General features: G+C 36.9%; 1 protein-coding gene across 2 annotated transcripts in view; it reads left to right on the top strand.

Moving 5' to 3' along the window:
* The window catches only part of NEDD4 (NEDD4 E3 ubiquitin protein ligase), a 127,697-nt gene that overhangs the window by 98,815 nt on the left and 1,715 nt on the right, over window positions 1–27,167 (top strand). For both annotated transcript variants that reach the window (XM_048866771.2, XM_048866766.2), the window contains 22 exons: window positions 1,261–1,322; window positions 3,457–3,559; window positions 4,838–5,007; window positions 5,782–5,899; window positions 6,014–6,181; window positions 8,946–9,011; window positions 9,579–9,698; window positions 11,694–11,897; window positions 14,924–15,001; window positions 15,280–15,334; window positions 15,430–15,488; window positions 16,040–16,105; window positions 18,594–18,823; window positions 19,476–19,597; window positions 19,696–19,766; window positions 22,507–22,602; window positions 23,727–23,800; window positions 23,974–24,034; window positions 25,539–25,598; window positions 25,682–25,789; window positions 26,427–26,523; window positions 27,066–27,138. In XM_048866771.2, coding sequence (XP_048722728.1) covers window positions 1,261–1,322; window positions 3,457–3,559; window positions 4,838–5,007; window positions 5,782–5,899; window positions 6,014–6,181; window positions 8,946–9,011; window positions 9,579–9,698; window positions 11,694–11,897; window positions 14,924–15,001; window positions 15,280–15,334; window positions 15,430–15,488; window positions 16,040–16,105; window positions 18,594–18,823; window positions 19,476–19,597; window positions 19,696–19,766; window positions 22,507–22,602; window positions 23,727–23,800; window positions 23,974–24,034; window positions 25,539–25,598; window positions 25,682–25,789; window positions 26,427–26,523; window positions 27,066–27,138 — 2,261 coding nt within the window. The remainder of the gene's footprint in view (window positions 1–1,260; window positions 1,323–3,456; window positions 3,560–4,837; window positions 5,008–5,781; window positions 5,900–6,013; window positions 6,182–8,945; window positions 9,012–9,578; window positions 9,699–11,693; window positions 11,898–14,923; window positions 15,002–15,279; window positions 15,335–15,429; window positions 15,489–16,039; window positions 16,106–18,593; window positions 18,824–19,475; window positions 19,598–19,695; window positions 19,767–22,506; window positions 22,603–23,726; window positions 23,801–23,973; window positions 24,035–25,538; window positions 25,599–25,681; window positions 25,790–26,426; window positions 26,524–27,065; window positions 27,139–27,167) is intronic.

Genomic DNA, 27,167 nt, shown 5'->3' on the forward strand with positions numbered 1-27,167 from the left:
CAATTAGTGCTAATAATGTTTTGCACTTGTCAGCCTGAGTAGTTATCATATAATCCAGAAATCTGTTTCTACTAATTGTGCTATTTGCATTTTGTATAAACTTTACACTTTTCGTGCAAATATTATAAGTCTAGAATATTATATATTCTCCAGTTTCTGGATCTATTTGGGCACGCAGCATTCATGCTAAATCTACTAAGGAGACCAGAAGCCTTTGGATATACAATAGCCAGGTTTTTTGTTTTGTTTTTTTTTTTAAAGTACATGCCTGGATAGATGGTAGTATTTTCCCACTTTAAAGCTGGGACAGTTCGATGTAAAATCATTTATGACTGAGTGGAGTTCAGATACAGTAAATGTGTATATTCCCATCTTCCCCCCCCCCCCAAGCATATGATACAAATGATTAAAATTTATTATTTAACTAGTTTGGAACTATGCCCCAGAAATTTTGAACAGCCTATCACTTAGTAAACATTTGTGTCAGGCAAGAAATGCAAAGTTAAGGCTAACACACTTATCGCATAGCACTGTAAAATTCAGATATTATTGTAATGGTTACAAAATAAGTGTCAGCTGTGACTTGCATATAATGTTTAAAGAGTAAATTATAGATGGTGTAATGTTTTTAGGATGGCTCTTTGCATATATCAGAAGGTAGAATTAAAAAAAAAAAGTTTTGTACCTGTGACCTCAGATACATTGCTATAAATTATATCTGAGTATGTAATATGCCTTGTGGTTTCTTGTGAGTCAGATTCACTTATATGCATGAGAAGCCAGAGGCTTGCAAAAACTCATAACTTTTTGTTCGCTGTTTGTGGATTCTCTGGCACTAGAGCTGGAATGCAATTAATAAATCTGACCTATATTTTTTATTTGAAAAATATTGAGTGAGGGGAGGGATATGGTAACACTTGTATTAAATGTGGAGTATTTGAAAATAAAGAAATCACCTCTGTTCCAAGCTAAATACAATTGCCTCAAACTTCCCCTGCTCCCGCTTCCCCCAAGGATTAGAAACTATACTGTGAGGAAAAAAGTCAGTTTTTTTTTTCTTCAGTGTGGCAACTAAGTTAACTATTAAGAGTCAGACATTAATATCTTCTTATTTTACTAAAATCTTTTGGTTACATGAAGAAAATGTCTATCCTCTTGGGGGGGAAAGAGGGCTTATAGATTTCAAATATTTTTGAAGATGCAAATGTTTGGTTTTGCAGATTAGACTTGAAAAAACAAACAAACATTGTTTCATTTCAGACAGAAAATCCAAATATGGAGAGACCATACACCTTTAAAGATTTTGTTCTTCATCCAAGAAGGTCAGTAAATAGCAAACATTTTTAAAATGTTAACTTTCCTGTGCAAACTGTAACTTGCTATGAACTGTAGCTTCTTTATGTACTTTTATGTGTCACCGTAGTATTTGAGCACCTCAATAGAGCAGTATATTAAAGTAATAATCAGTGCTGGCACTTGTTTAAATTTCTGAATACTAATTTTAAATTGTAACATTTTTTTCAGCAGCATATGAGGTAAAGTTCCTGGGGTTAAAGTAATAACATAGTCCATTAGTAATGGTTATACGTTACGTAGTAAAATCACTACTCAGTATTATGCCATATTTGAATCATTTTAGCTATCAACTGTATCCTCCTCTAATCTAGAAACGATGTTCCTTTTTGTGTGTGGCTTAATCCAAGTAAATTGCATTTGACTGCAGTTAAAAATATAACTTATTTTTTCATTTGAAAAGTATTTAGTCCTATAGGCGTGTATTAGGGAAGCCATGAATTTAAAAACACAAACAGTGTGAACCTTATTACTCCATCCCTGACCCAAACACTACCGATTTTATTTTCCTTTCTACATGCAGGCACTAAAGCTACAGAAAATTGAACATTGCTTAAGTATTGCTGACAATGTGCCTAAGTTTAATAAACATAAACTTCTTAAGGAAATATGGATGTTAACTTTTTCTAATTGATTTCTGTTTAGAAATACAGCTGGAAAGTCTTCGTGCTGTAGTGGAATCTTCCTTTCTTTTTAACCAACTAAGAAGTAAGGGAAGTATTTCAAATGCAAAAGAATAAATTAATCTGTCATCTCCAAGTTACTTCCCTTCCAGAGTTAGGAAAGACACACACATTTTTCTTTTCTGCAAACCTATGAAAAATCCACGCTTGCTGTACTTCAAATGCTGCTATTGTTCACAAATCTACCTCAGTACTGTCTCCAAGACATGAGTGTAACAGTGCTCTGCAATGGAAAGGCAGTGCCACAGATCCAGGCATGCTGTAAAGCCACCCAGTCAATAGGCAAATTAACTAATGCCACTTTCAGAACTGTGCTCAAATTGACCTCAACAATCAATAAACCAGGGTAGCTGATTCTCTTTAAAAAGCAAAAGGATAAAATTGGTATGAAAAAAGTTATTTTCACATTCCTAGTATTATTGCAGCATAGCGCTAAATACTAAAAGGTAATTTAAGGTTTTGTGGAGAAAACTAGGCATACAGGACTGAAAGTTCCTCTAAATACAGCTTTTTCAGTGACGTCTACGCTGAACAGTAGTTCAAATACTGGCTATCGATAATGTTAATGGTTGCATTATTATTCCTATTGGTTTTTTATCAGTTTGCATTGCACATTATGGAAACTTTCATGAGAGCAAAATGAAATATCTTTTCAGTTCACTACTCAAAAAAAAAAGGGGGGGGGGGGAAAAATCTTCACTACCACTGTGTAATTGTCGCTAATTAGTTATTATTTTGAAAAAGAAGTTTGTAAGTTTCTTGGCACTTCAGATTAAACTTGTGTGTATAATTGTAAATTTTCAGTATCATTATTTCACCATAATACTTGAAGTAATAAAACTGTTTCAACTCCATTTTCACAAAAGAATCTTTCTCATATACTTTAGTGAGAGAGCTGGCATTGTATTGTCAGTACTCATTATATAAATGGTAAATTCCTATTTATCTTTGAAAATCTGGTAACTGATTATTCTGGTTGCACTACTGATCCTCACCCCAAGAAACTTACACTTTTTCAGGATTATCATCAGCTAAACCTGATGTATTCACACATCCACCCTGTAGAGATTTTTTGATAACAGAACTAAGTAGGCTTCCTAATTAAATATTTGGGTCTTCTGAGTAGCTTTTCTTGTGTTACAAAATTCCAAGAGTATTTCAAAGCCTTCTACTTTCAAGATAAAGTATAAAGCCCAATTGCAACTGTCACAGTAGATTTCAATTACCATTGCTTTTATATAGCCAAAAATGTACAGATTTTTTTCACACCGTTAAAACCAAATCACATGCTTCTTCTACATAGGATTCGTGGTCTGACCGAAAGTTACCAAAATAATCTGGTATCTTTCACAAGTGTGACAAAATGGCTAATGATTTTATTTAATATCATTGCACAATAACAATTTTTTCTCTTCTGCAGTCACAAGTCCAGAGTTAAAGGTCACCTAAGATTAAAAATGACATACTTGCCTAAAAACAGTGGATCTGAAGAAGAAAACACAGAACAGGTGGAAGACCTGGAGGTGAGAAAAGTGTTTGGTGCTGAAGAGCATATAGTCTGACTTGTTCTTGTAACTCTACCTAATAAAGGTTGTAGGCATAAAAATATCTTTTAAAAATGATGCTGCTGCAAGCAACCTTTTAGAAATTTGATAAATCGGTTAGTTTGGCATCAGAAGGAGATCCAAAATTCCTGTACTGTCCCTTGTGTAATTGTGATGTCAAAGCATTCCCATCATTTTTTAAGAATTACTTCTCGCCTTTATATAGCTGTAATTCTGCAGGAAACAGACAGCAGTTGTAAAAATCTAAGTCAACAAAATACAAGCAAAACTATTTGCTGACCTCTAGCTTTAGTGGCCATAAGTGCTTGGGAATAACACTTTCCAGTATTTCCATCTTCCTATGTAATATTGTTAACTAGTCATCATGATGATGATCTGCTCTGTTACAAAAACTTGAAATTTATCTAGTGGAAGAGAAATTTTTTATTTTAGCTATTTTGTTTTCTAATTGTAAGTAATTACATCCAATTTAGATGTAAAGATCTTTTCCCCAACACCTTAAACAGCTATTTCAACAGCACCACTTCTGCAGGTATAATTAAGACGGTTTCTGTTATAAAACCCATAAATTAAGCAGATACACCTACTGCAAATTTATGGACTGGAACCTTGCATATAAGACTCCTTAATTTTAATATCCATTGAGTATCTTTCCTATTCCCAAACCAGAAAATAACAAATTCCTATATATTAAGCTTAAGTAGTATTAAGCTTAAGGTGCTACAATAATACAAATAATAAAAACAGATACTGCTCCTCCACTTCTCTGTATCCATACAGGTCTAAATATAGTTCGTAGCAATAAACTCTAAAGTGGCTAGGCCCATGGTATGTACATGCTGACACTGGAAGAACAACTAATAAAATGCATTATCAAGGACTTCATAGGGAAAAACTAAATGGTGTGAGATTTGTAAGGAGGTGTACAGGTCCAGTTCCACTATAACATCTCACTTAACATTTTGTTAGTGCTGATTGTCATTTTAAAATACCTAAAATCAGTTCATGTCCTGAAGACTTCATAATATAAAATGTCTAAAGGATTCACTTAAAATCCAGGAGTGAAGATAGCTTAATACTTTATTTTTCCATAATTATCACAGAAGATGTGCATTTTTGATAAGGTCTTGAATAAGAGGACAGTGGCTTGTTAAACTGGGACACATCTCCTTTTACAGGTTTAACACTGATGAATGTTAAGTATCTTTACTTAGTTATTAGTCTTGTGTCTCATAGCCTGGGTGGATTATATTGGACCAACCGGATGCTGCTTGCCAGCCGCAACAGCAGCAACAAGAATCTCCTCCTCTACCTCCAGGCTGGGAAGAAAGACAAGATATCCTGGGTAGAACCTACTTTGTCAACCATGAATCTAGAAGAACACAATGGAAAAGACCAACTGCTCAGTATGTCTTCTGACTTCTAAGATTCAAAGTATACTTTACTGCGACTGGCAATTCACTTTTGTCATTCTGTATAATAATGCAAGTCAGGGAATGAATAGCTCAAGAATTAGTAATGGAGATCTTCATTTTAATTTTTTCTGTATGTCTACAATTCAAATAAAAAGTGTTCTTAAGTCTGATTAGCTAAACTATGTTAGTTTACTGCTATTTCAGCCAGTTAACTACTGCAAGTTAGCTAACCCAACTTAACACGTTTTATTTAACGTGTAGGCCTACTATAATGACTAAAAAAGCTATTACACCTTGGCTGGTGAGCAATTCAGCTCACACGGTACTCAGTCCATTTTCCAAAGTGACAAATATTCACAATGTATGTTTCCTGCATAATGGAAGCTACTTGTAGTCTCAGCAGAGACTAATAATGACTGTGTATGGAGAAGAAATTCCTTTGATGCCTCAAAGACTGCTTCCTCCTTACCAGTAGTGGCCACCTGAAATCCTTCTCATGTAGTTTGAATGATCTCTCCTTCCAGCACATGAACTATTAAAATATATTACCTGTTCAGTTGCTTTGTTTGACTCCTACTTCCTGCTCCCTGTTTTTCTCTAGTCTTCTGCTTTCTACTGAACTTAAGTTCATTTTGTAGCTTCTGACTGCTACTCCTATTGGCATAAGTGGCCATAAGCAATGTTTTTGTTGCTAGTCTGGTCTGTTACGAACTTTACTGTTGGAAGATACAGATGACTATTTTACTGTTGCTTGCTTTTGTGCAGGGACAATCTAGCTGATGTTGACAATGGTAATATTCGTTTGGAGGCACAGCATGCATTCACCCATCGGCGACAGATATCAGAGGAAACAGAAAATATAGACAATAGAGATTCTCCTGAGGTAAAAATTGTATGGGTTTAAGATACAAATCAATGTTTTCCTGTAGTCAAAAAGCTTGATCTGAGGTTTTGTAACCTAAATATACTTTTTTTTCCTTCTTTTTCTGAAAAAAAGAGCTGGGAAGTTATAACTGAAGATGAAGCCACTGTGTACAGCAATCAGAATCTTCCAACACTACCGCCACAGAGCAGCTCTGATATGCAGTCTCGCCTTGCAGAAGAATTGAATACCAGACTTACTATCTCTGGGAGTTCAGCCACTGGCCAACCAACTTCCTGCAGTGTGAGAGAGCACACATTTTTCCGATTGTTTTAACATGAATAGTGAATCTGCAAATTATTTTCCCAAAAGCTAATTCTAACCCAAATTTCTTACAGCAAATATTATGTAATATTACTTTGTAGTTACTGTACTGAGAAACTCTTAAATTAAGGGGAACGCCAGTCCTAATTAGCTTTAGATTTTTTTATTTTATGTTGTCAGAGCTAAAATCAATATTTCAAACCAAGAGCATCCGTCATTTTACTTCAGTTCATGCAGAGGCTTAAGGATAATCTTGGTATACTAGACCTACTCGCCAAATAAAATGGTTTTTTTTCATTTTTCCCCACTTCGTTTTTGTAAAACAAGACTTTTTCCATGAGACCTAAAGTAGCATCTGCATTGAATTACTTGAGTTCGCAAATCTAGCTTGTGTTCTAGCTATCATGCTGTCTAGAATACCACCAAAAAGTACTACAGAAGAACACTTCTAGAACTGTACTTAAATTTACAGCAGTACATTTTTGAGGAAATATCAATACCAGATCATTGTCCTCTCGTGTGGGGTAAAGTTGAGAGAAATAATTTACGTTACCAAGACCGTTAAATCAAGGGATTGGAGACAACTTTGTTGTAATCTGATGCATTTTGAAAAAAAACCATACCATTGAAAGAAGCTTACCCAGGGAGGTAAGGTATGCTAAGCCATCAGAACTTTTGGGTTTTGGAGTTTTTTCACTTACATCTCTAGCCCTTCTGATTGTGAAGATGCGGGCATTTCCAGTGCTGCTGCTCTTTGCTTTACTTGATAAGACTGTACTCAACTTAGGGTTTGTCTACACAGTGGGGTATCACACACTAAGTGGTGTGATTTTTAAAGTTCACTAATGTGTTGTGCATTAATAGGTCTGTATTAGATCCTGCTGATGTGATTTAACATACTTTAAATATTTAGTGAGCCACCAGCGGGGTTACGCGGACCAATTAATTCGCAACATAATAGTGTGCTTTAGAAATCACACCCCCATAGTACGCTTTACCCCGCCAGGTAGACAAGCCCTTAATTTCTGAAGTTCAGAATCCCGTGGACAGCAGTGAAACTGTCACTTCATACTGTGGCTGCTTTGGAAGTCTGAACAGGAAAAGAGGCAGATGGTAAAGTTATTTCTAGGGAAAGGTGAGGTGCAGAAGGTATCCTGTGTGCCCCTCCCTCCCAAAGAAGAGGTATAGCAGTAGAGCCTCACTCTTCCTATACAGTGTCCAGAATAAGGAAGATCCATCCTTTCGCAGCTGTTAGCCTCTGAAGGACCAAAATGGAACCGTGTAGAGTCAAGCACAGGAGTTTTACACACAGCGCTGGTGGAGTGTCCCCTTGCTTATCAGGCTCAGAGACACTGCAAAACAGTTAGTTACAATAGATTATATATGGTGCTCACTGGGCGGAGAGAAGCGACAGGGATGGGTTTTCCCAAACCCCTGGATAGGTTCTAGCAGCAAGACAAGATAAGCACAATAAGCCAATGGTCTAAAAGATTACATAATGCTTCCATCCAAGGACCAAATTAACATATTGCTGACCCACAGGTAATTATCCCCAAACTATGTCTATTAAAGTGTATGGGTTAAAATCTCATTTCCCTGGACCCCAAAATTAGGAAGCAGCTCTCCCGGTTGACCAACAGGTACTTCCCTGGAGATTTAAAGCAAAAAAGCAGTAATTAGTACTTAACAATAACAGTTGTTTGTAAGTTTACCCGTGCATTTCTGTGGGCTTGGATTGGCATACATCTGTGAGGGGAGGATGTCATAACTCATGTCAATCATATTAGGCCTCTCCCCGAACTCTGTCTGGGATCTGAGGGGTATTGTACCACTATTTCCTCCCTGCATTAGGGAGTAACCGTGAGGCCTTTTGTCAGCGCTTCATATGTCTATAACTTGTGATAAGGATGCCCAGTTACATCTGGAGTTATGCTGACTCCACGCACTGACTTGAAACACACAAGGTTATCTGTTTTACCCCAGCTTTCTCATAGCCATGTATTGTTCTCTGTTAGCCAGCTCCCATGGCCCAGGCTATGCTGTGGACTCCAGGCCTATATGAAAAGTTCTTAGCAGAAACTGTAGCTAAGATCTTACATCTATAGCAAGTGGATTTTGGCCCTTTAGCTTTTGAAGGGAGTTGAAACAAAGCCTGCTCAATTTCAGCAGCTGTAGTATATATACTAGTAATATGACATGCTTGAGTAAGGTCCAGAGTTAACATTGCTGTTGGAATTCCATCACCTTACTCAGAAGCTAGATGACGTGCACGTTGCCTCCTTAGTAGGTGTACTCCTCTACCTAATAGTTGTCTGGTGTTAGGGATCTCAAAATTTACCATGTCAAAAGCATCAGTCTAGTTACAGGACACAGTAGTAATTCTGTAATAGCTGTGTCCTCAGGCTCAGCTCTATTTTATAAATTTAAATACTTAATGTGACTGAGTGGTAACAATTCTAGTATCTTAATACCTATATATCAATTCATAGTCTGTTGCAACTGGCATTAGCTTGACTAGGTTCTAAACAGAAGTACAAGTTGTCATAGACTCCATGAGTAGATGGTTAATACCTCTTACAATATTTTTCAAATTTTCATTTTAAATATTATTTTGCTGAAAAAACAATGAGGCAGCTTGAATGAAAACTGAATATTTTCTTTGTTGCATTATCATTGCATTGCTTGGTAGCATCAAAAAAGCAACAATCATAATTGATTTACAGTTCTCTTTCATACTTTCCAGAACGATTCCAGCAGAAGAGGTAGCCTGCAAACATACAGAGTTGAGGAACAGCCTGCACTTCCTGTGGTAGGTTATATTCCAAAACATCATTTTGTAGAGCATAGGAATCTGAAAATTCACGTGTTGTGAAACTTTTTTTACCATGGGTAAAGTATTAAAATGCAGGTGAGATTTAGCCTTCAGCTTCTGGTAGCTATCCTAACAAAATCAGTTTGTGGGTCTTGCAAGATTTGAGTCCCACCAGAAGGCTTTCATCTTCCAAGTTCACAGTTTTAGTTTAATGATGATTTAATATATGGTTGTAGCCTGGAGGAGGGAAGAATTTTAACATGTAGATGTGAGACTTTTTTTTTTTAAGGTAAATCATCTTGCTTTATCAACAGTACAATTCTAGCATTTTTGCATTGTGCTCCCATATGCCTTTGCAGCTTCATAGTAACTTAACAGCCATAAATTCTAGGCTAAAACAGCCAAACCAAAAGAGATTTTTTTTAAAACATATTTTCCATCAACTCAAATTGTTTTGAGAGATAAGGATGTGGTTGGCTTCTCTGGTGTCATGTTATCCAATATGGATTTAAACAACTAAAAACTTTCCCTTTATGACTTCTGATTTTTTCCTCTTAATTTTAGTTACTCCCTACTTCATCTGGATTACCTCCAGGTTGGGAAGAAAGGCAAGATGAAAAAGGAAGGTCATATTATATAGATCACAATTCCAGAACTACTACCTGGGTAAAACCTGTTGTGCAGGTATTTTTGAGTTCTCTCCATTGTTTCATTCGTATATCCTGGAATGAAAAGATATTGAATAGCTATACATACCAAATAATCTTTTTAAATACACTGCACAATTACTGAACTTGTCTAGAGACCAGTTCGATGAAACCAAATGTCTGAAATATGTAAACCATGTTAAAGACTAGTGGTCTATATGTGAGGGGTAGGGGGCTGGTATTTTTCATATGTTAAACCAGTCCTCTTTATTATTGCTGTATTGCAAGTGTTCTTTTTTCAGAACTCCTGGTACGCATCCTTATATAAATCCAGATGTTTCTGAATTAGTAAATGACAAGTTTTCTTCTGTCAGTGAGATCCTTCAAATTCTTAAACCAGAGTGGGGTACAAACACTAACTTATTCTCTAATTATACAAATTGAAATTTCTCTGATCCTTTAATGTGTCAGATGACCTATCACCCTACCTCTTTCTAGGCCATTGATTTGTATGAGGCGTCACAAAACAGACATCCTCTGCTTCAAAGAAGTTGCATTGTAATATGTATTAACAGTGGGAAGCCTTGACAACCCGTTTTTTTCCTCAATTCTCCTCTAGTCCCGCTTCAAGAAGTTTTTAAGGAAATTCTTATTGCCTTAGAATTTTACATGGAGAATCTGAATATCTGACTGTACTACAAGGGTTATTTTTTATGTAAATGTCCACATTTATCAAATGCATTTTAATGTATAGAACCTCATGTATTAAACAATACAAGATGTGTAAATGGGCCAGGTAATCATGCCCTGAAACATCTTAATATTGTGAGAGGCCTTTAAGACTGCAGTAAACTTTGAGACCTTAATCAGTGGCTTATCACTCAGTTTTGCTGATACTTGGCTTGAGCAAATCTATGTAATGTGTAGTAGTAGTCTTATGAAAAAGTCACCACCAATCAAAGATTCAGGTACTACAGTAGAAAGAAGTATGTTGATCTCCAAGGAAAGACAATAGCTTTCTTACCTACCAATGGGAAGGGAGTCCCAGTCTACACAACATGATACATGACAAAATAATTTAGCAAAAGGAGTACTTGTGGCACCTTAGAGACTAACCAGTTTATTTGAGCATGAGCTTTCGTGAGCTACAGCTCACTTCATCGGATGCTCAAATAAATTGGTTAGTCTCTAAGGTGCCACAAGTACTCCTTTTCTTTTTGCGAAGACAGACTAACACGGCTGTTACTCTGAAACCAAAATAATTTAGAGTACACTGCTCCCCCTCGTGACAACTTGAGGAGAGTCGGCCTCAGTACAACTACAGCAATTAAATGTAAACTGATAATAGAAACTTACATTTGGAGCTAGATTTGGAGTACACTTTCAACACTCCTTCTGTTCTGAGCAAAGGCATTGTTGTATATCTTAAATTTCTCATTAGTGTGAATACTCTGTTACAGAGTTGATTGTTGTATTGAAACATACTGCTTCAGAGACAGTGCTGCATCTCTTGTGAGAGTAAGAGGGACTCTTACTGGGAACAACAGGGAAACAAAAGTAGTTTATTTTGATAGGAATTCACTGTGCTCACTTGAGGGTTTAAATGTTCCACTGGCATTATCTAATTTTGACATGCCTGCAATGAGATCATACTCCTGTATCTATCATATCAGTCAATGACTTGATTATGATGTCAGATTGAGTTGAGTATTGAGAGAATTAAATGGAGAGTTTAGTAACAGGAGAGAATTATTTGGGAGAACCTTATTTGAACAAACTATATTTGAGTAACAAAAGGGTTGCGGAACACTCTCCGGAAAAACAAAAATAATGGAAGGACTCAGAGTAATTATATTTAACTTTCCCAGATACGAAGGTGTCTCTTTACAGTAAACAAATTAGGACCACTCCATTCACATCTCCAAAAGCCCCTTGCTATTTTCAGCTTTAACATGAATTGTTAACATTGCACTGGCTTTGTGTTCAGACCAAAATGTACATAACTTTATTTTTCTCCTCTAATATGTGACAGACTATAATAGAAACAAGTCAACTATCAAGTGTTCAAAGTACTTCTACAGGACGTCAACCACAAACATCAAGTGATCCATCACAACAGTCTTCTAATCAACAAGCTGAAGTCGAGCAAGGATTTCTCCCTAAAGGCTGGGAAGTCCGACATGCACCAAATGGGAGACCATTCTTTATTGATCACAATACCAAAACTACTACATGGGTAACTTGCTTTCAATTCAAAAGTAATCTCCTAAAGTCAAATCCTGGCCCCATTATAGTCAATGGCAAAGTGCCATTGACTTAACTGGGGCCAGGATTTCATCACGTATCTTTTTTCGAAGTAGTGTTATCCTATTATAGATTTAATGTGTTAGTTGTGTCAGTCAAACTAGTGGTTGTGCCAGTAACCTATTCATAGTATTTATGTTCCTGCCTCATGCAGGAGGTGGTATACTGTCAACTTCTCTCATTGAATCAGTAAGGAAGTAAGAGGGCTCTGTAGGACATATCAGGGATGGCGAAATCAGGGGACAGGAAGGGCCTAGTGCCTCTGCAATGGAAATATTGGAGAAGACTAATGTATGTTTCTGGCCCCCTAATGTTTTTTGACTCCACAATATCTCATGGAATCAAGAGCAGAACTCTGTTTCCACACACAAGAAGGTGGAGGTGAGAGTGGGACCCAGAGGGAAGGGCTCCCGCTGCAGTGCACAAGATCAGACTGGCTGCCACAGAGTGGGTAGGAGCAACTCTCCTCTCCCATCTTTCCAGCCATCGTGGGTCCCAGTGGAGACATCAGGCCCGAAGGAGGGGCAGGAGCATGTGCCCAGCCACCAGGGCTAGGTGCGAGTAATGGGGCATCAACACATAGTGCACCAGCTGCTAGGAGGGGTGGGGAAGCACAGTACAATAAAGAACTGCTGTAGGAATGGCAATAGGAACTGCTGGAAATACCTTTTCCCAGCTGGGAGCTGGCTGTTCCTCTTCCTCCCCCACCAGCTGCACCCAACCAAGTTTCAGTCGCTCCCCCTCTTATCCTTCCGTTGGGTAATCAAGGCTGATGTATGTAGGTGAACACCTGTACTAAGAAGAAATTGATCGGTAAAGGAATCTCTCTTGCAGCTGTGAAACACCTATATTTTGGCAGATGACTGTCCTACAGCAGTTTTGTAAGACTGTTGGAGGTGGTTGCAGGCATGTGCTGTTAGTGGAAAACACCTTTGTAAACTTCAGGTTTGTCTACATGGGGAAGCTAGCACTCAGTGAGCTAGGGTGTAAATTTAAAGCACACTCTCTACACTAGCTTCCATGTAGCTACTCTTACTGCACACTAAGGGCATGTCTACACTTGCCATGGATCAGTGCTGTGGCAGTCGATCCACTGGGGGTCGATGTAGCAGCTCTACTGAAGACCCGCTAAATCGACTGCCAATCACTTTCCCATTGATCCTGGTATTTCACCAGAACAAGAAGTATAAGTTAAGTTGACGGGAGAGTTTCTCGCGTCGACCCAGCCTGGTTAGACACCGCAATAAGTTAGCCTAAGGTACATCGACTCCAGCTATGTTATTCACATAGCTGGAGTTGCATAATTAGGTCCACCTAGGGACCTGCCATAAGAGTGCCATCAGTGTTATACCAATAAAATAAAAACCAGCAGGATCTTATTAAAGGGGAAAAGGCAAAATGCCACATTTATTGTGAATACAGAAAGAATCCTAGTAAGCAGTTAGTTATAGCTATAACATTCCATTCAATCTCATATTTATTCTCTCACACACACACACACACACACACACACGCGTTCTGCAAGGTTGTTATCATAGTTAACAGCCTTAGAGTTGCTCATGCCAAGCCACTGGCCACGTGGCCTGGACATGAGGAGGGAGCAGGGCCTTGTCAGATGCTCATCTGATGCTCCTGGAAGTTGGTTTGCAGAATCAGACTCCAAAGTTCTCACTTTCCAGAGTCCATTTTTATAGGAATTTCTTCCTATGCCAGTCTATGGGAATTGCTTCATCATGCTGTTGCTGAATCAGTCAGCAGATGGCACATTCCTGACGGCTCCGTGCTGCCCGATGTTATCTTGTTCTTTGGTTCTCCCATTCTTGAGGCTGTTGGGTGGATTCCAGTCTGCCCTCCGGGGGTCCTCTGATTATTTCCACTTGATGCCTTCTTCGGCTGATGGACACTGGATTCTTAGTCTGGCACCTCCCTGATCATTCAGTTATTATCCACACCAAGCATCCGTCCACATACATCCTCTATCTCAATCACAATTGTTAACAAAGCGAGATGAATACAACAAAAGAGCGGGGAGTCTCTGGCTGCTGTTTCTGTTGGTACAGAGTATTGCTTTGAGTCTCTCTCTCTCTTTCTCTGTGTGAGTAGTTGTTGTTACAAAGAATTGCTTTGAGAACAGACTCTGTCTCAGAATGTACTAACACAATTAGCAGCTTGCAAGTTTCACACATAGAGGGAGAGAAACAGTACCAAAAACCAAGAGACCTCTTAATAATACCCTGGAATTTAAACCGTGATTTTAATACAGAACTTCTTTAATATGATCCAACATCAGGTGGTTTAGCTTAATACACTTTTGAAGTGCATTAAGTTAACGTGTACAAAGGCACTCTTACTGCTCAGGAAGACTATCCACATGGGGAGTTAGTGTGGAGTAGCTAATAAGCACAGCTGTAAATCTTACTACCGTGAACTTACCTCATATACAATTCAGGTTGTGTAGGGGTATCCATGAATTTTTAAAACTACAGCATACAGTACAGATCGTCTTAGTGAATAGTTTAAATATTTGAAGATCCAGACCTTCCCAGACAGCGAGTTAGGGCTCTTTTCAGGTGGGAGAGAAACATTCAGATTTAGGTACTAGATTCAAAATGAAGAGTAGTCTCTTGGTTGCAGAAGAATTTCACTCAGAAAATCAAGGTGTTCCAAAGACATTTTGTGGAATGGTTAACCTGGGTTCAACTCTTCTTAAACTAAATTGGATTCATGAATATTGTTGCTAATAAAATGAGAATTTAGATAAGCCTGGAAACTTAAAGGTGACCATAAGCAAATGGAGGATTGAAAATCCCTGTGACTCTACTTTGGCTGGGAAATGTGTATTAATTGTCTAGCTCTGAGTAAGGGTAGTCTTACTTGGTCATTACAAAATCAGGAAAACATTAAAGTAGCATTAATCCTTTTCTCTTTGTTAACAAGTGTTTTATTATGTTTTCAAAGGAAGATCCAAGATTGAAAATTCCAGCTCATCTGAGGAAAAAGACATCACTAGATCCTGTAGATTTAGGCCCCTTGCCAGTAAGTGAAATATTTTTTTTTGTTCTGAGGCTGATCTAATTTAAATATTTAAACTATCTCTAAATTTAGTGCAAACAAAATTATGATACACTTTTAATATATTTAATATAAAGTATATAGCCAACACTCAAATTTTGAATCACATTGCTGAGACTTCAGTGATTGTAACTTGCTATAATATACAAATACTGCAATTCACTTACTATAGTGATTAAATTAGCATTTGTTAGCAAACAGGATGTATAAGAATTAGTATTAAAAGATCACTTTTCTTATAGCCAGGTTGGGAAGAGAGAACTCACACAGATGGAAGAATATTCTACATAAACCATAGTATGTACAATATAGTATCTCCTTGTAAGTTGCTATGTAATTTATTACTGAATCAGATCTAAATTGGTGACACTAACTTAAAAAATGTCTTGCAGATACAAAAAAAACACAATGGGAAGATCCTCGGTTGCAGAATGTAGCAATAACTGGACCAGTAAGACTTTTTATATAGATTTGTATATTTTTGCAAAAAAATATTAACAGAAATTAAATGAAATTTTACCACTATTATCAAATATTCAGTCTGGAGTGCCTAATGTCTGTAGTGCTTGAACTTAACAGATTTGAGAAGGCATATCTGAAAGTGAAATATCTGTATTTCTAGATCTGTTACCCTTAGAAATAATCTTTAAATGAAGAAGAAACATTGAGTCCATGCAGAAAGCAGAGAATTTCCTCAATAGAGAAAGCAATATTTTCGAAGTGACTGATCAACTCTGTGTGATATTTAGCTGTGTTGTGCAAAATAAGACTAATTTAATCCTTGACCTAACATAAACTTTCAGAAAATTAAATTTTTCTTTAAAAGAAATGTATTTCTGTTCCAAAAGGAAATTAACTTCCTAGCTTTGATACTTAATGTGACAGATAAAACTGCCAGCAATACTAATTGCAAATTACAATTTCAGACCGGATTTCAGTTTCAAAATATTGATTTTTTTTTTAGTAATGAAGTGTCTTATTTCAATAATTGTTTGTTCAAAGGCTGTGCCTTACTCCAGGGATTATAAACGAAAATATGAATTCTTCAGAAAGAAGTTGAAGAAGCAGGTTAGTGATCTAGTAATACCTTACAAAAATGTGAGAAACCTCTTTCAATATAAACTCAATAGGCTAGATTTTCCAAAGCTTACTCCATTCCAAGAGCAACATATGGGGGCTGAAAAGCAATCCATTCAGGCAGCTGACAGTTTTCCCCATCGGGAGCTTTCAGATGGCGTAAACCCAATGTGCTTGACCTCTCCCTCTTGACACTAGCATAAAGAGCATGTCTGGGGGAGAGGAAGGAGGAAGTATGGCTGGAGCAGGCTGTGTTCTGATGACTCTCAACTAACCTAAGAGCGTTCCTGAGGCTTCTATAACTAATGCAGGAAGTCAGGGTAGTGCAGATTTTCTCTAAGAATCAAGGAGCCATAACCAACTCCCTGGTGGTCATGATCTCCCTCCTCACCCATCGCTACCGGCTCTGTCTTTGTAAATGTGGACTAAGGGCTTATCTATACAGTTTGGCAATATGGACTAGAGAGATGTTGATACAGCAATATGTTAATGTGCACTTGGGAACTTTTGGTTTGTGCCATCAGGGATGACATGGGCCATTTAATGCAACATTTTGGTGCATTTTAGAATTCACATCCCTCTAGTGCACTTTGCCACATTGCGTAAACAAGCTGTAAGCTAGGGACTGCATTGAAAATGACTGAACTTATTGTACGTGATCTGTTGAGAACTGGAAAAACATAATGTGAAGAAATTTTGGTGCCAGTGTGCCATCTGGCATCAGGGCACTTGGTTTGATATCCATACTAGGGATATCATTACCTGTACTCCTTGTGACACTGAATGCTGGTGACTCTGTATGCTGCACTATACCAGAGGGGAGATATTGGAAGAACTTTGGAACAGCATCACTTAATGGTGTTTGCTACCATTCAATTTAGGAATGCAGCTGGTTAGATCATAGATATATGGCCTAATCATCAACAAAATATTGAATATTTAATATTGGGACCTAGGATCAAGATTTTAGAGGGACTCAGCAATGAAGACTGAGCATATTTAGTCCATCATTGATTAATATAGTGTAGCTTGAAATTCTTATTGTTTCAATAAATAGTTAACATTGAAAAATTGGAAGGAGTTCAGAAAAGAGCTACAAAAATTATTCAAAGTGTGGAAAACATGCCTGATAGATTTAGCTTCTTAAATTTCTCACTGCGTAATTTATCCAAGAGACAGTTCAGAGGTTACTTGATCGCTGTCTACAAGTACGTATATAAAGAAGAGATTTCTGATAGTAGATAATTGTTTAGTACAAAAAGGCATAATGATATCCAGTGGTTGGAAGATGCAACTAGACAACTCAGACTAGAGAGAAGGCACATTTTTTAACTGTGAGGGTAACTAACCATTGGAGCAACTTACCTAGGGATATGGTGGATTCTCCACTATTTAATTATTTTCAATCAAGATTGGATATCTTTCTGGCAGATATTATGTGGCTCAAACAGAAGTTTTGGGCTTGATTGCAGAAATTATTGGGGATGGCTCTCTGACCATTATTATGCAGAAGTCACACTAGATGATCATAAGAGTCCTTTCTGGCCTTAAAATATCATAATATTTACCACAATACAAAATTTACACATGTTCAAAGCAAAAGTATTGTATGGATTATGAGCATGAAGCAAAAATGAGTGGAAAGAACAAAAGCTGACATGCAAATAATATTAAAGAACGTATGCAGAGTGGCCAACCAGAACATGTGTTTTATATCCGTATGAAAATTTTAGGTTAGACATGTACTTCACTTATAAAAACAAATAACTTCCCTAACATTTCAAGCTTATGTTTTCTGAACAGAAAAGCATCTTGAAGAAATTCTACATTTGGTACACTTCATTCTGTTATGTGCACCTGGTCTAGTAAACCCAGACTGCATTTTATACAGCATGATCCTAATCTAGGAAGTGATAGTGAGCTCAACCATGCAACATAATCATATCAGTTTGTGACAATCATATTCCTTAAGAATGAAATAAAATGTTCACTGTTAGTCTTCTTAATCACCACAAACTTGATTATTTATGTAATAATATGCGCCTGGATGCCATATGCAAAAGGAGAGGAAGATCTTAGGGGCAGTGGACTAGAAATTGGAATAAATAAATAGAAAGTCTATGAGCAAAATGCTTTATGACTGCAGATTAAATTAAAATGTTTGGGGTTAATCTTAAACATATGATGTAATTACTGTACAGTATTAAAGCATTCTACACTTTGATATCCTTTCAACAACAAAGCAGATGCTCAATCACAGTAAGCATTTATCTTAACATATGACTTCCTTAATGGGGAGTAGAACCTGGTGTATAAATCTCTCTATGCTGTTTAAATCTTCTGAAAATAGCCATTTTTTCAACCATGTTATGTTGCATATCCACAGAACATACTATTGAAATAAAGTGACATGCATGTCATCTTTTGACTTTGCCTTATTGAATTTTTCAGTTCTCCTATTTTTCCTATTCCTTTTCAGAGTGATATTCCAAACAGATTTGAAATGAAACTTCACCGTCCAACAATCCTTGAAGATTCTTACAGAAGAATTATAGCTGTAAAGAGAGCAGATTTCCTTAAAGCAAGACTCTGGATTGAGTTTGATGGTGAAAAAGGCTTAGATTATGGAGGAGTGGCCAGAGAATGGTTCTTCCTTCTCTCTAAAGAAATGTTTAATCCCTATTATGGATTGTTTGAATATTCTGCCACGTAAGTAAAAAAGAAAATGCAAGTTGGGGAAAGTAGCTTCAGTTTAATCTCTAACATAAACTGAAAATAATAACTTTTGCAGCATTTAAGGAAGTTTTTTGGTACATAGTACTGTTGGCTCAGCAAGAGAACATTGTGCTGTCCCAGAAACCATAGTCCTATATTTTGCTGACAGTCTGAAATGAACCTTCGTAGTCTTTATACAGACAAATGTCAGTTTGCAGCCAATGTCTCTGTTCCTATAATTTTATCACATTCATGATTGGCTATATATTTAGAACAAACACGATAGCATTTCTTCTTGAATTAATGCGTGTGTCCATTCTTACTTTACAGAAATGACTGAACAAATTTTGTAAAATAAGAGGGAGTTAACGATAACAAACAAAACACACAGGGTGAAACCCTGATCCCATTAAAATAATTTTACCATTTGCTTCAGTGGGGCCATGACTTCACTGATAGTTTCTATTTGTGTTTCAAAATTTCAGTCCTACTAAATTTAGTTGCCTGCACTGAACATGCTTTTAATATTAAACTAGTAACTGTATAAACCACGTGTTTTTATGAGAGATACTAAGATTTCTTTCAAATCATTTGCTGTGGTAATTGTTCATGCAAGATTTTGCAAGTGGTGTTTTCCTCCTCTTAGGGATAACTACACTCTGCAGATCAATCCAAACTCTGGATTATGCAATGAAGATCATCTCTCATACTTCAAGTTTATAGGACGTGTAGCTGGAATGGCCGTTTACCATGGCAAGCTACTGGATGGTTAGTATTTATTCTTCATAATACAGTATGCAGATCAATATTGTGTTTTGAATTTGATTTATCTAACTTGAATACTCTTTCCTCTTTCCTCTTTCAAGGCTTTTTTATTCGACCGTTTTATAAGATGATGCTTCAAAAACCAATAACACTTCAAGATATGGAATCTGTGGTATGTCAATTCTGCTCCCGTTATCCATGTTACATTTTAATATTTACACTAACAGTTTTTGAATACTAAATATTTAAAACAAATGTACACTTGAATCTTTAGCTCCTTGCTTTTTAAAACAAAATACTACGGGTAAAATTTTCAGAGATGTTGAAGTGGTTTAGAAGCCTGAGGTCAACAAAAAGTCACTGGGTCCTAGGCTACGAACTCATTTAAGCTCTCTTGAAAACTTTACTCTAAACCATCTGTGATGTTCACTTAAATTATTTCTAGGACAGCAATGTTGTTTAATGTCTTATCACAAAGGACCAAGAGTTGGGTTTCCTGTCTTCTTCCTAGTTCACTACTAATTTTCTGCCGTATGATTGTCAAAAGCAGTATATACCTTCCACACCGGGATATTGGGTAGCTTAATTAATACAAAGTATTCTGAGATCCTTAAAATAAATGTCATAAATGCAAAGTGTTATCTTTTATTACAGTTTTTGTTCCCATAGTACTAAAGGTCTTGCATTAAATTTTCACCCTTTTGAGGTTCCATCTTTGGGAACCAGATGCCACATTATGGAAAATATTGTTCCAGTGACAGCATCTGGATTGTTGATGGGCCCCATCTAGAACAGTTGTTTTAGAGTATTCTGTTTAGAATATTCTATTCAGTGCCACTGTTCTTTTCTGTAATGTATACAGTTAATATAAATAGACCACATTGGAATCTTTTTGTTCTGACAGTAACAAAGATCTTGCCTTAAAATTTTACCCTTAATGGGATTCCATCTTTTTTTGTACTATTGCATCCTCTGAATGCTTTACGTTCTCAGACCCTTTATAGTTATGCTGAGCAATATAGGAGAGAAGAATACTCCAGAGAAGTCTAAAATGTAAGGTCACAACAATGTGTACAAAACATCTTATCACCATCTTATGTTATATCAGCACCGAAGATATTTCAGGACTTCAATTTTAAACTTTTTTAACCTATGTTTCTTCTCTGAGTGTTCATGTACACAGATTTCATTCTTGGTGTGCATGCATGTGAAATTGGATTCTTTTGAATAGTAGTGTGTCTCGAGTGTGTACCTATCCCCACTGCCAGGATCACGGCAGGCTCTGATTCCCACTCCCTCCTCCTGAGCTGGTGACAGAGAGCTTCTCCTAGGGCTCCATCCTCCAGAAGTTTTAAGGTGGAGTCCCATACCAATCCCTTGGCATGCAAATCCAAGTTGACATCAACTGTCCTTTCCTATTCCAAGAACTTCGTTGCTGCCGAAATCTCTAGGAAGACAGTCTTGGTGCCAAATATAGTGATACCAAGGTTGCCATCCACGTAGGCACTGGAAGTCATGGCATTAAGCACTCCCATACTAAGACCCCTTTCCTCAGCATATGCTACCTGCTGTCTACGTCAGCACTACTACCATATGTGGTACCAAGATCTTCCTGTGGCACTGGGATTCTCCTTTCATTGAGAGGCTATGGGAGGTCATTACTAAACCACCCACCCAAGCTTCCAGATCAGATGCTGGTTTTGGTAAGGCTGTTCTACAGTCTATAATTAGGCCTCCACTTCCCCATGTAGTGCTGTGGCAATTGCTTGTTACTTGCCAACAGTGGAATCCATAGATAGTCTTTCAGAGAATAAGAGAGAACTATTATTTACCTTAAAATAACTATGGTTCTTTGAGAGGCGGTGTCCACCCAGATTCAATGACTTGTCCTCCTTCCCCACTGATTGGAGTCTTGCTCCTTTTGGATTCCTATTGGTGGTGTAAATGAGTGAGGGTTGCAGCTGCCACACCCTTTATGCCCTCACCTACAGCAAGGCAGAAGGTACTCAGGTCCCGGGCAACTCCCTGGACTCTTCTGTTCAAAAGAATCTGATCTCATTCACATGGGATATGTGCTTACCAAGCGTGGAACCTGTGGCAACAACAAATCTTGAACCACGGTCATTGTAAGGTAACTGACCATTCTATATCTTAATATCTAATAAAGCGTTTTCTGGCTAATTTCCAGAGTTTGATCATTTTGAGAATGAAAGACTAGTGACCAAATACTAACGGCAGCATCTAACTTTCTCAGGCTTGATCTACTTTTTCCAGATTTTTTTAGCTCACATAGCAAACTAGAAGATTCATATTTTGCAAGAGGTTTGAAAAGTTCTACTACAGCAGGAGTCCCTGCATGCAGACTGGAGAATCAAAGCAGTAGCCCAAACATACTCATATTTTAGAGTTTATCTAATCCTTCACCCCATGCCCATCTTGAATAGTACTTTAAACAGAGTACCCTCCTTTATTGGGAGGGAGTAACTTGTGGTGGTCAATACCCCATCCTGCTAATGGATAAGGAATGGTACTGAAATTGGCAAAGGAGAGAGTAGGTACTATCCATTGTTCTTGGCATTTGAGGATACTGGTTAAAGTGAATGAAAGAAAATACTTTATTCTTTGACCAAATTCTTCTCCTTTGTTTTGAAATTTTACCGTGCAAAAAACAATGAGTTGTGCCTCACTTTTGAAGTACTGAAATGTAATTCCTTTGGTCTTCAGTGTTGAAGGAAGTGATTTGTCTCTGTGTGTTTAACCAGACAAATATAAGTAGTTACTCTGTTTACAGTGAGTTTAATGAAGACCTCAGTCTTTATTCAGTTGTGTTGGGTATAAATGTGGAACATGCTCTGTTTGTTTCAAGTAAGTCTTCTATACTTATTTATTAAGCATGCAACTTTCATTTTTAGGATAGTGAATATTACAATTCTCTGAGATGGATTCTTGAAAATGATCCAACAGAATTGGATCTCAGGTTTATTGTTGATGAAGAACTCTTTGGACAGGTTTGTATATTGATGTTTCATCTATTCTACTTTACATTTGTACAGTGGAACTGAGTGGTTTTCTCTGAACAGTACTTAAAAATAGGATAATGTGATAAATACACATGCACTTCAGAATTGTGTTGGGCTGTTCACTCCTGCTTCTTCCTGTGGCTTGTACATGATAACTTAATGTTTTGCTAAAGTAGTTGTAATTTGAGAAATGACTGGGAAATGGCTGTTTCAGCAAAGCTTTTGACACAATAAATTGTTCTTTTGACTAAACAGCAGCTACCTCTTTAGAATACAGCTGTTGTGGTGAATACTTCTGCAGATTAAAATGTCCTGTCACTTAAGTCTTAATGAAAGCTGCATCCTTGTGATGGTTCTAGAAGTGCTGGAAATGAATAGAGCTATTTTTAAAAAATACTGTTAGAAGTAGGTTCCCTTGACAAGTGTGACCATGCTTTTTTGAGTTACACAAGCAAAACTATGGAACAAACTTTTTTATGTCAGTGGAGAAAATCTGTGCAGGACTTAAGTAATGTGGATCTACCACTGGTCTTGCACAGAAATCCCAGTTTACAATGATTAACTAGATATAAGCACACTAGTAGGTTTTATGGTTCTGTGGGGGCATGGCCTTAAAGTAATTAAGATTGCAAGACAGGAAGATAAAAATCTAGATGTGTAACAGGCTAAAAACTCAGGCTGTATACTGAGGTTCTGGTAATACTAAACCACTGTGTAGCAGATGTGTGTGTCAGTGCTCTGCTCACCAAAAATGCTGTAACTGTTTTGTAGGTGTTTTTCTAAGAAATCTTGAGGAAAAAGTTTGGCTCACTGCAAGTGCAGATTGTGAAGTTAGTAAAAATATACAGTATTACTGAAAACTTCTGTGCACACTTAGTGATTTACTGTACTTGAGTCAGATAACTGAGCTGTTACATTGCAATCTGGCATCACTGAATTGTGTATGTATGTCTAATATAAAAATGGTATTTATTCTGGTGGCATGAGAGAGTGGTGCTATCTGTCATAGTTTTCAGATTCTTGAAGAATTAAAGTGAATTAAAAAATACTTAATATTTAAACTTGTATTCTGTTGAGCACATACTTTGTGTAAAAGTGTGTTTCTTGTTTAGACTCATCAACATGAGCTGAAAAGTGGTGGATCAGAAATAGTTGTCACCAACAAGAACAAGCGAGACTACATTCAGTAAGTAGTTGGACAGTCTATGGAATATACCTCACCTCATTCCAGTTTCTCTAAATACAGGGTGGTCTTGGTATTTTGTGTTTCGTTGAGCTTCTGATTGTCTTGCAGCAAGCAGTAGCCTTGACGTGGTATGTGCATTGTTTGTACTTCAAATATTCAGTTTTATTTTACAGTCTTGTAATTCAATGGAGATTTGTGAGCAGAGTCCAGAAGCAGATGGCTGCCTTTAAAGAGGTATTAATTTCTAAATACACTGTATCTTTTAAAAATCTTTCATACCCAATATTAAGAAAAATCTTTTGTAACACAACATCAAGATTCACAGGCTAGGTTGCTATGACTGTAAAAGAGGAAGAGCAATCAGCTATTTAGTGGTGTATGGGTTCAGCTCTGAGTTACTTTAATGATGCAGCACTATTGTTAAAACCCTTATCAGCTTTTTCGTTATCAATCTCCCGTCACATGCCTAAAAATTAACTTATTGTCCAATCCTGAACAATCCTAGTTGAAATACAAATGATTTTTTTTACAAATTCTGAAATCATTTTTTATAGTTTTAAGTAACAAAAGTATAAATAAAATTAAGTTTACTGGAATTAAGTGACTTTAACTAATTTTTCTCCTCTTTATACAAATGACACTCTGTAAATCACTAGCTCAGTGGTTCCCAAACTGGTTTGTGAATCATTGGTGGTCCATGAAGAGCTAGCCAGTCACACAATGTTGGCTTTCCTGACTTTCCAGCTGCTAAACACTATTATAGGCTAATAAGCAGATACATATACTTTTCCATGTGTAGGAAATTACTATACTTGCCACAGTACAGTAATTGCCACAGGGATGTTGTGATTGTGAATGGACAGAGCAGGAGGAGCAGAAGTCTCAGTAATAAGTGGGAGAGGAGCTGGTGAATGAGCTGGTCTTCTCTGATTCGGCCTGCTCTTTTTAAAACAAAAAAAACACCCTGTACCCTATGAGCAGATTAAAGCCCTGCATTATTACAAAGTTTGTATGGTTTTCAGTAAATAAGGATGACACTGACTGATTGATGAGCATAAATATTCAACAGCTGTCTCATTGACTGAGCATATTCTATCCTGTTCATTGAATGAAGCAGGAGTCCTGTGGAAAAAAATTTAATGGAATTAGACTAGCATAATGAATATGCACAAGGGGCAGAATTTTTTTCCAACAGAAGTAGAATTGAGATTTCTGGATTCTATTCCTGGTTCTGGGTCTCCCATGGAAGACACTTGGATTCTATTTGGGGCTCTTCCAGAATTGACTATGTGCAACTTGCCAGATCCTTCATTATATCCTCTGTGAAATGGGAGAAATTATTTATGAGCTTCCAAAGTCAGGAATATAAGGCCTTGACCAGTATTCATGGATAAAAATGGACAGAAGTGGTAATGTCAGCATGAGCATGCCCAGTGTAGCTGGAACAACATTGAAACTGTTTCAGTTTGCATTGGAAGCCAAATCTGTTTCCAGCATTCCCCAGGAATGATGGAACAAAGTTTTCATACAGTCACCTTTGCACCCTGCCCTCTCAGGATCTGCATGAAGTACAGCTTAGCCAGACCCAAAATTGTGGCCAGGTGTGTTTGAAAACAGTGCTGTATTTAATGTAATGCCTTGCCTGTAGCTCTTGGAACGTGGAGATCTAACTCTTAATGGGTGGGAGGGGCAGTTTAAAATATAACTTGGTTTTCAGCATTTTTTTCCTATATTTTAGGGGTTTTTTGAACTGATATCACAAGATCTAATCAAAATTTTTGATGAAAATGAACTAGAGGTAAGTGTATCATAGAACAGGAAACAAATTCTGTTGGAACCATATTTTGTTGACTTACGTTTTGGTATTTCTCATTTGTGTAGTTACTAATGTGTGGACTGGGAGATGTAGATGTGGCTGACTGGAAGCTATATACAAAATACAAAAATGGCTACAGCATAAATCACCAAGTTATACAGTGGTTTTGGAAGGTAACAACAAGCTCTAACTTACTATTTATGCAAAAATCTACATTTTTAAAACTGCTTTTTATCAGCTATACAGATATATTATTTGTTTAATAGAAAAAAGTAAATATTTGTACATGAAAGCTACAAAAAGGGAACATAAGAACTAGAAATGATGCATGTTTAGGAATATAATACAGTATTGATATTTATCCCCTTCAAAAAGCTGTATAGGCTGCTGGGGTTAAATACACTCACTGTAGCTATTCAGGCGTAATTATAATACTAAAGAGGTATTAAACTCTTGTGTTTAAGTTACAGGAATCTGGCTGCTTGTTTTATAACATCAACAAACTTCAAAGAAAGTAGGGGCCAAATGTGGGAGGGAAGTATTTTAACTGCCTTCTGAGTCAGTAACCCTGCTGTTACTGTGCTACTAACTAATTGAAGGTGAAAAAAGATTCAACCAAAATATGTAGACTTCATGGCTTTTAACAGCATGCAGAGAAATAAGTTGTATTTATTATAGAAAATAACAAGAATTAGGCTACCCTTAAGATGTAGAAAAATAAATAGTGTATCACATAAAATTGCTAACCAGTGTAACATTAAAAAATTGAACTCTTTCAACTAAGTCTTTAAATATAATTGCCCTGTACAGGCAGTGTTAATGATGGATTCTGAGAAGCGAATAAGATTACTTCAGTTTGTCACTGGCACATCCCGTGTACCTATGAATGGATTTGCTGAGTTGTATGGTGAGTTCTTATAGTGCCATTCTCCCAAATTGTTAACTGGGCTAATCGACATAAAGAACCTGCTTTTCAAACTGTCATGATGATTCACCATTTGACTTGAACCATATGCCTATTACATAACAATTTAAAAAAATGCAATTGTGTTTAAACAGTTAAGTAGCAATTTGTAACTAGTTAGAAGTATCATTTAACCACACATGGACAAGATATAGTAATATATATCAGTATGAAAATTGTTCCTTGTAGAGCATTGATCTGTCAGCTACTACTGCTATAAATATGCACCCTTAGACTTCAGTATTGGTGTATAAAAAAATCTCTTGCAGTAAATGTGTATCCAGAAATATTTAGAAAGCAATCATTGGAACATACGCACACTGCCTTTGAGTCATGTGTACAACATCCACTGATATCAGAAGTTCTACCATAAAACTAGAGCAATATATTGAAAAGACTTAAATCTCAAAAAAAAAAAAAAAAAAAAGCAAGAAAGAGAGACTCACAGAATGGAATGAATCTCAAAGCATTACTTCTTCCTGTAGGTTCAAATGGACCACAGTTGTTTACAGTTGAACAGTGGGGCACCCCAGAAAAACTGCCAAGAGCTCATACCTGGTAAATATTCTCTTAACTTATGTAGATTT

Source organism: Caretta caretta, chromosome 10 (assembly GCF_965140235.1).
Source record: "Caretta caretta isolate rCarCar2 chromosome 10, rCarCar1.hap1, whole genome shotgun sequence".
NCBI lineage: Eukaryota > Metazoa > Chordata > Testudines > Cheloniidae > Caretta > Caretta caretta.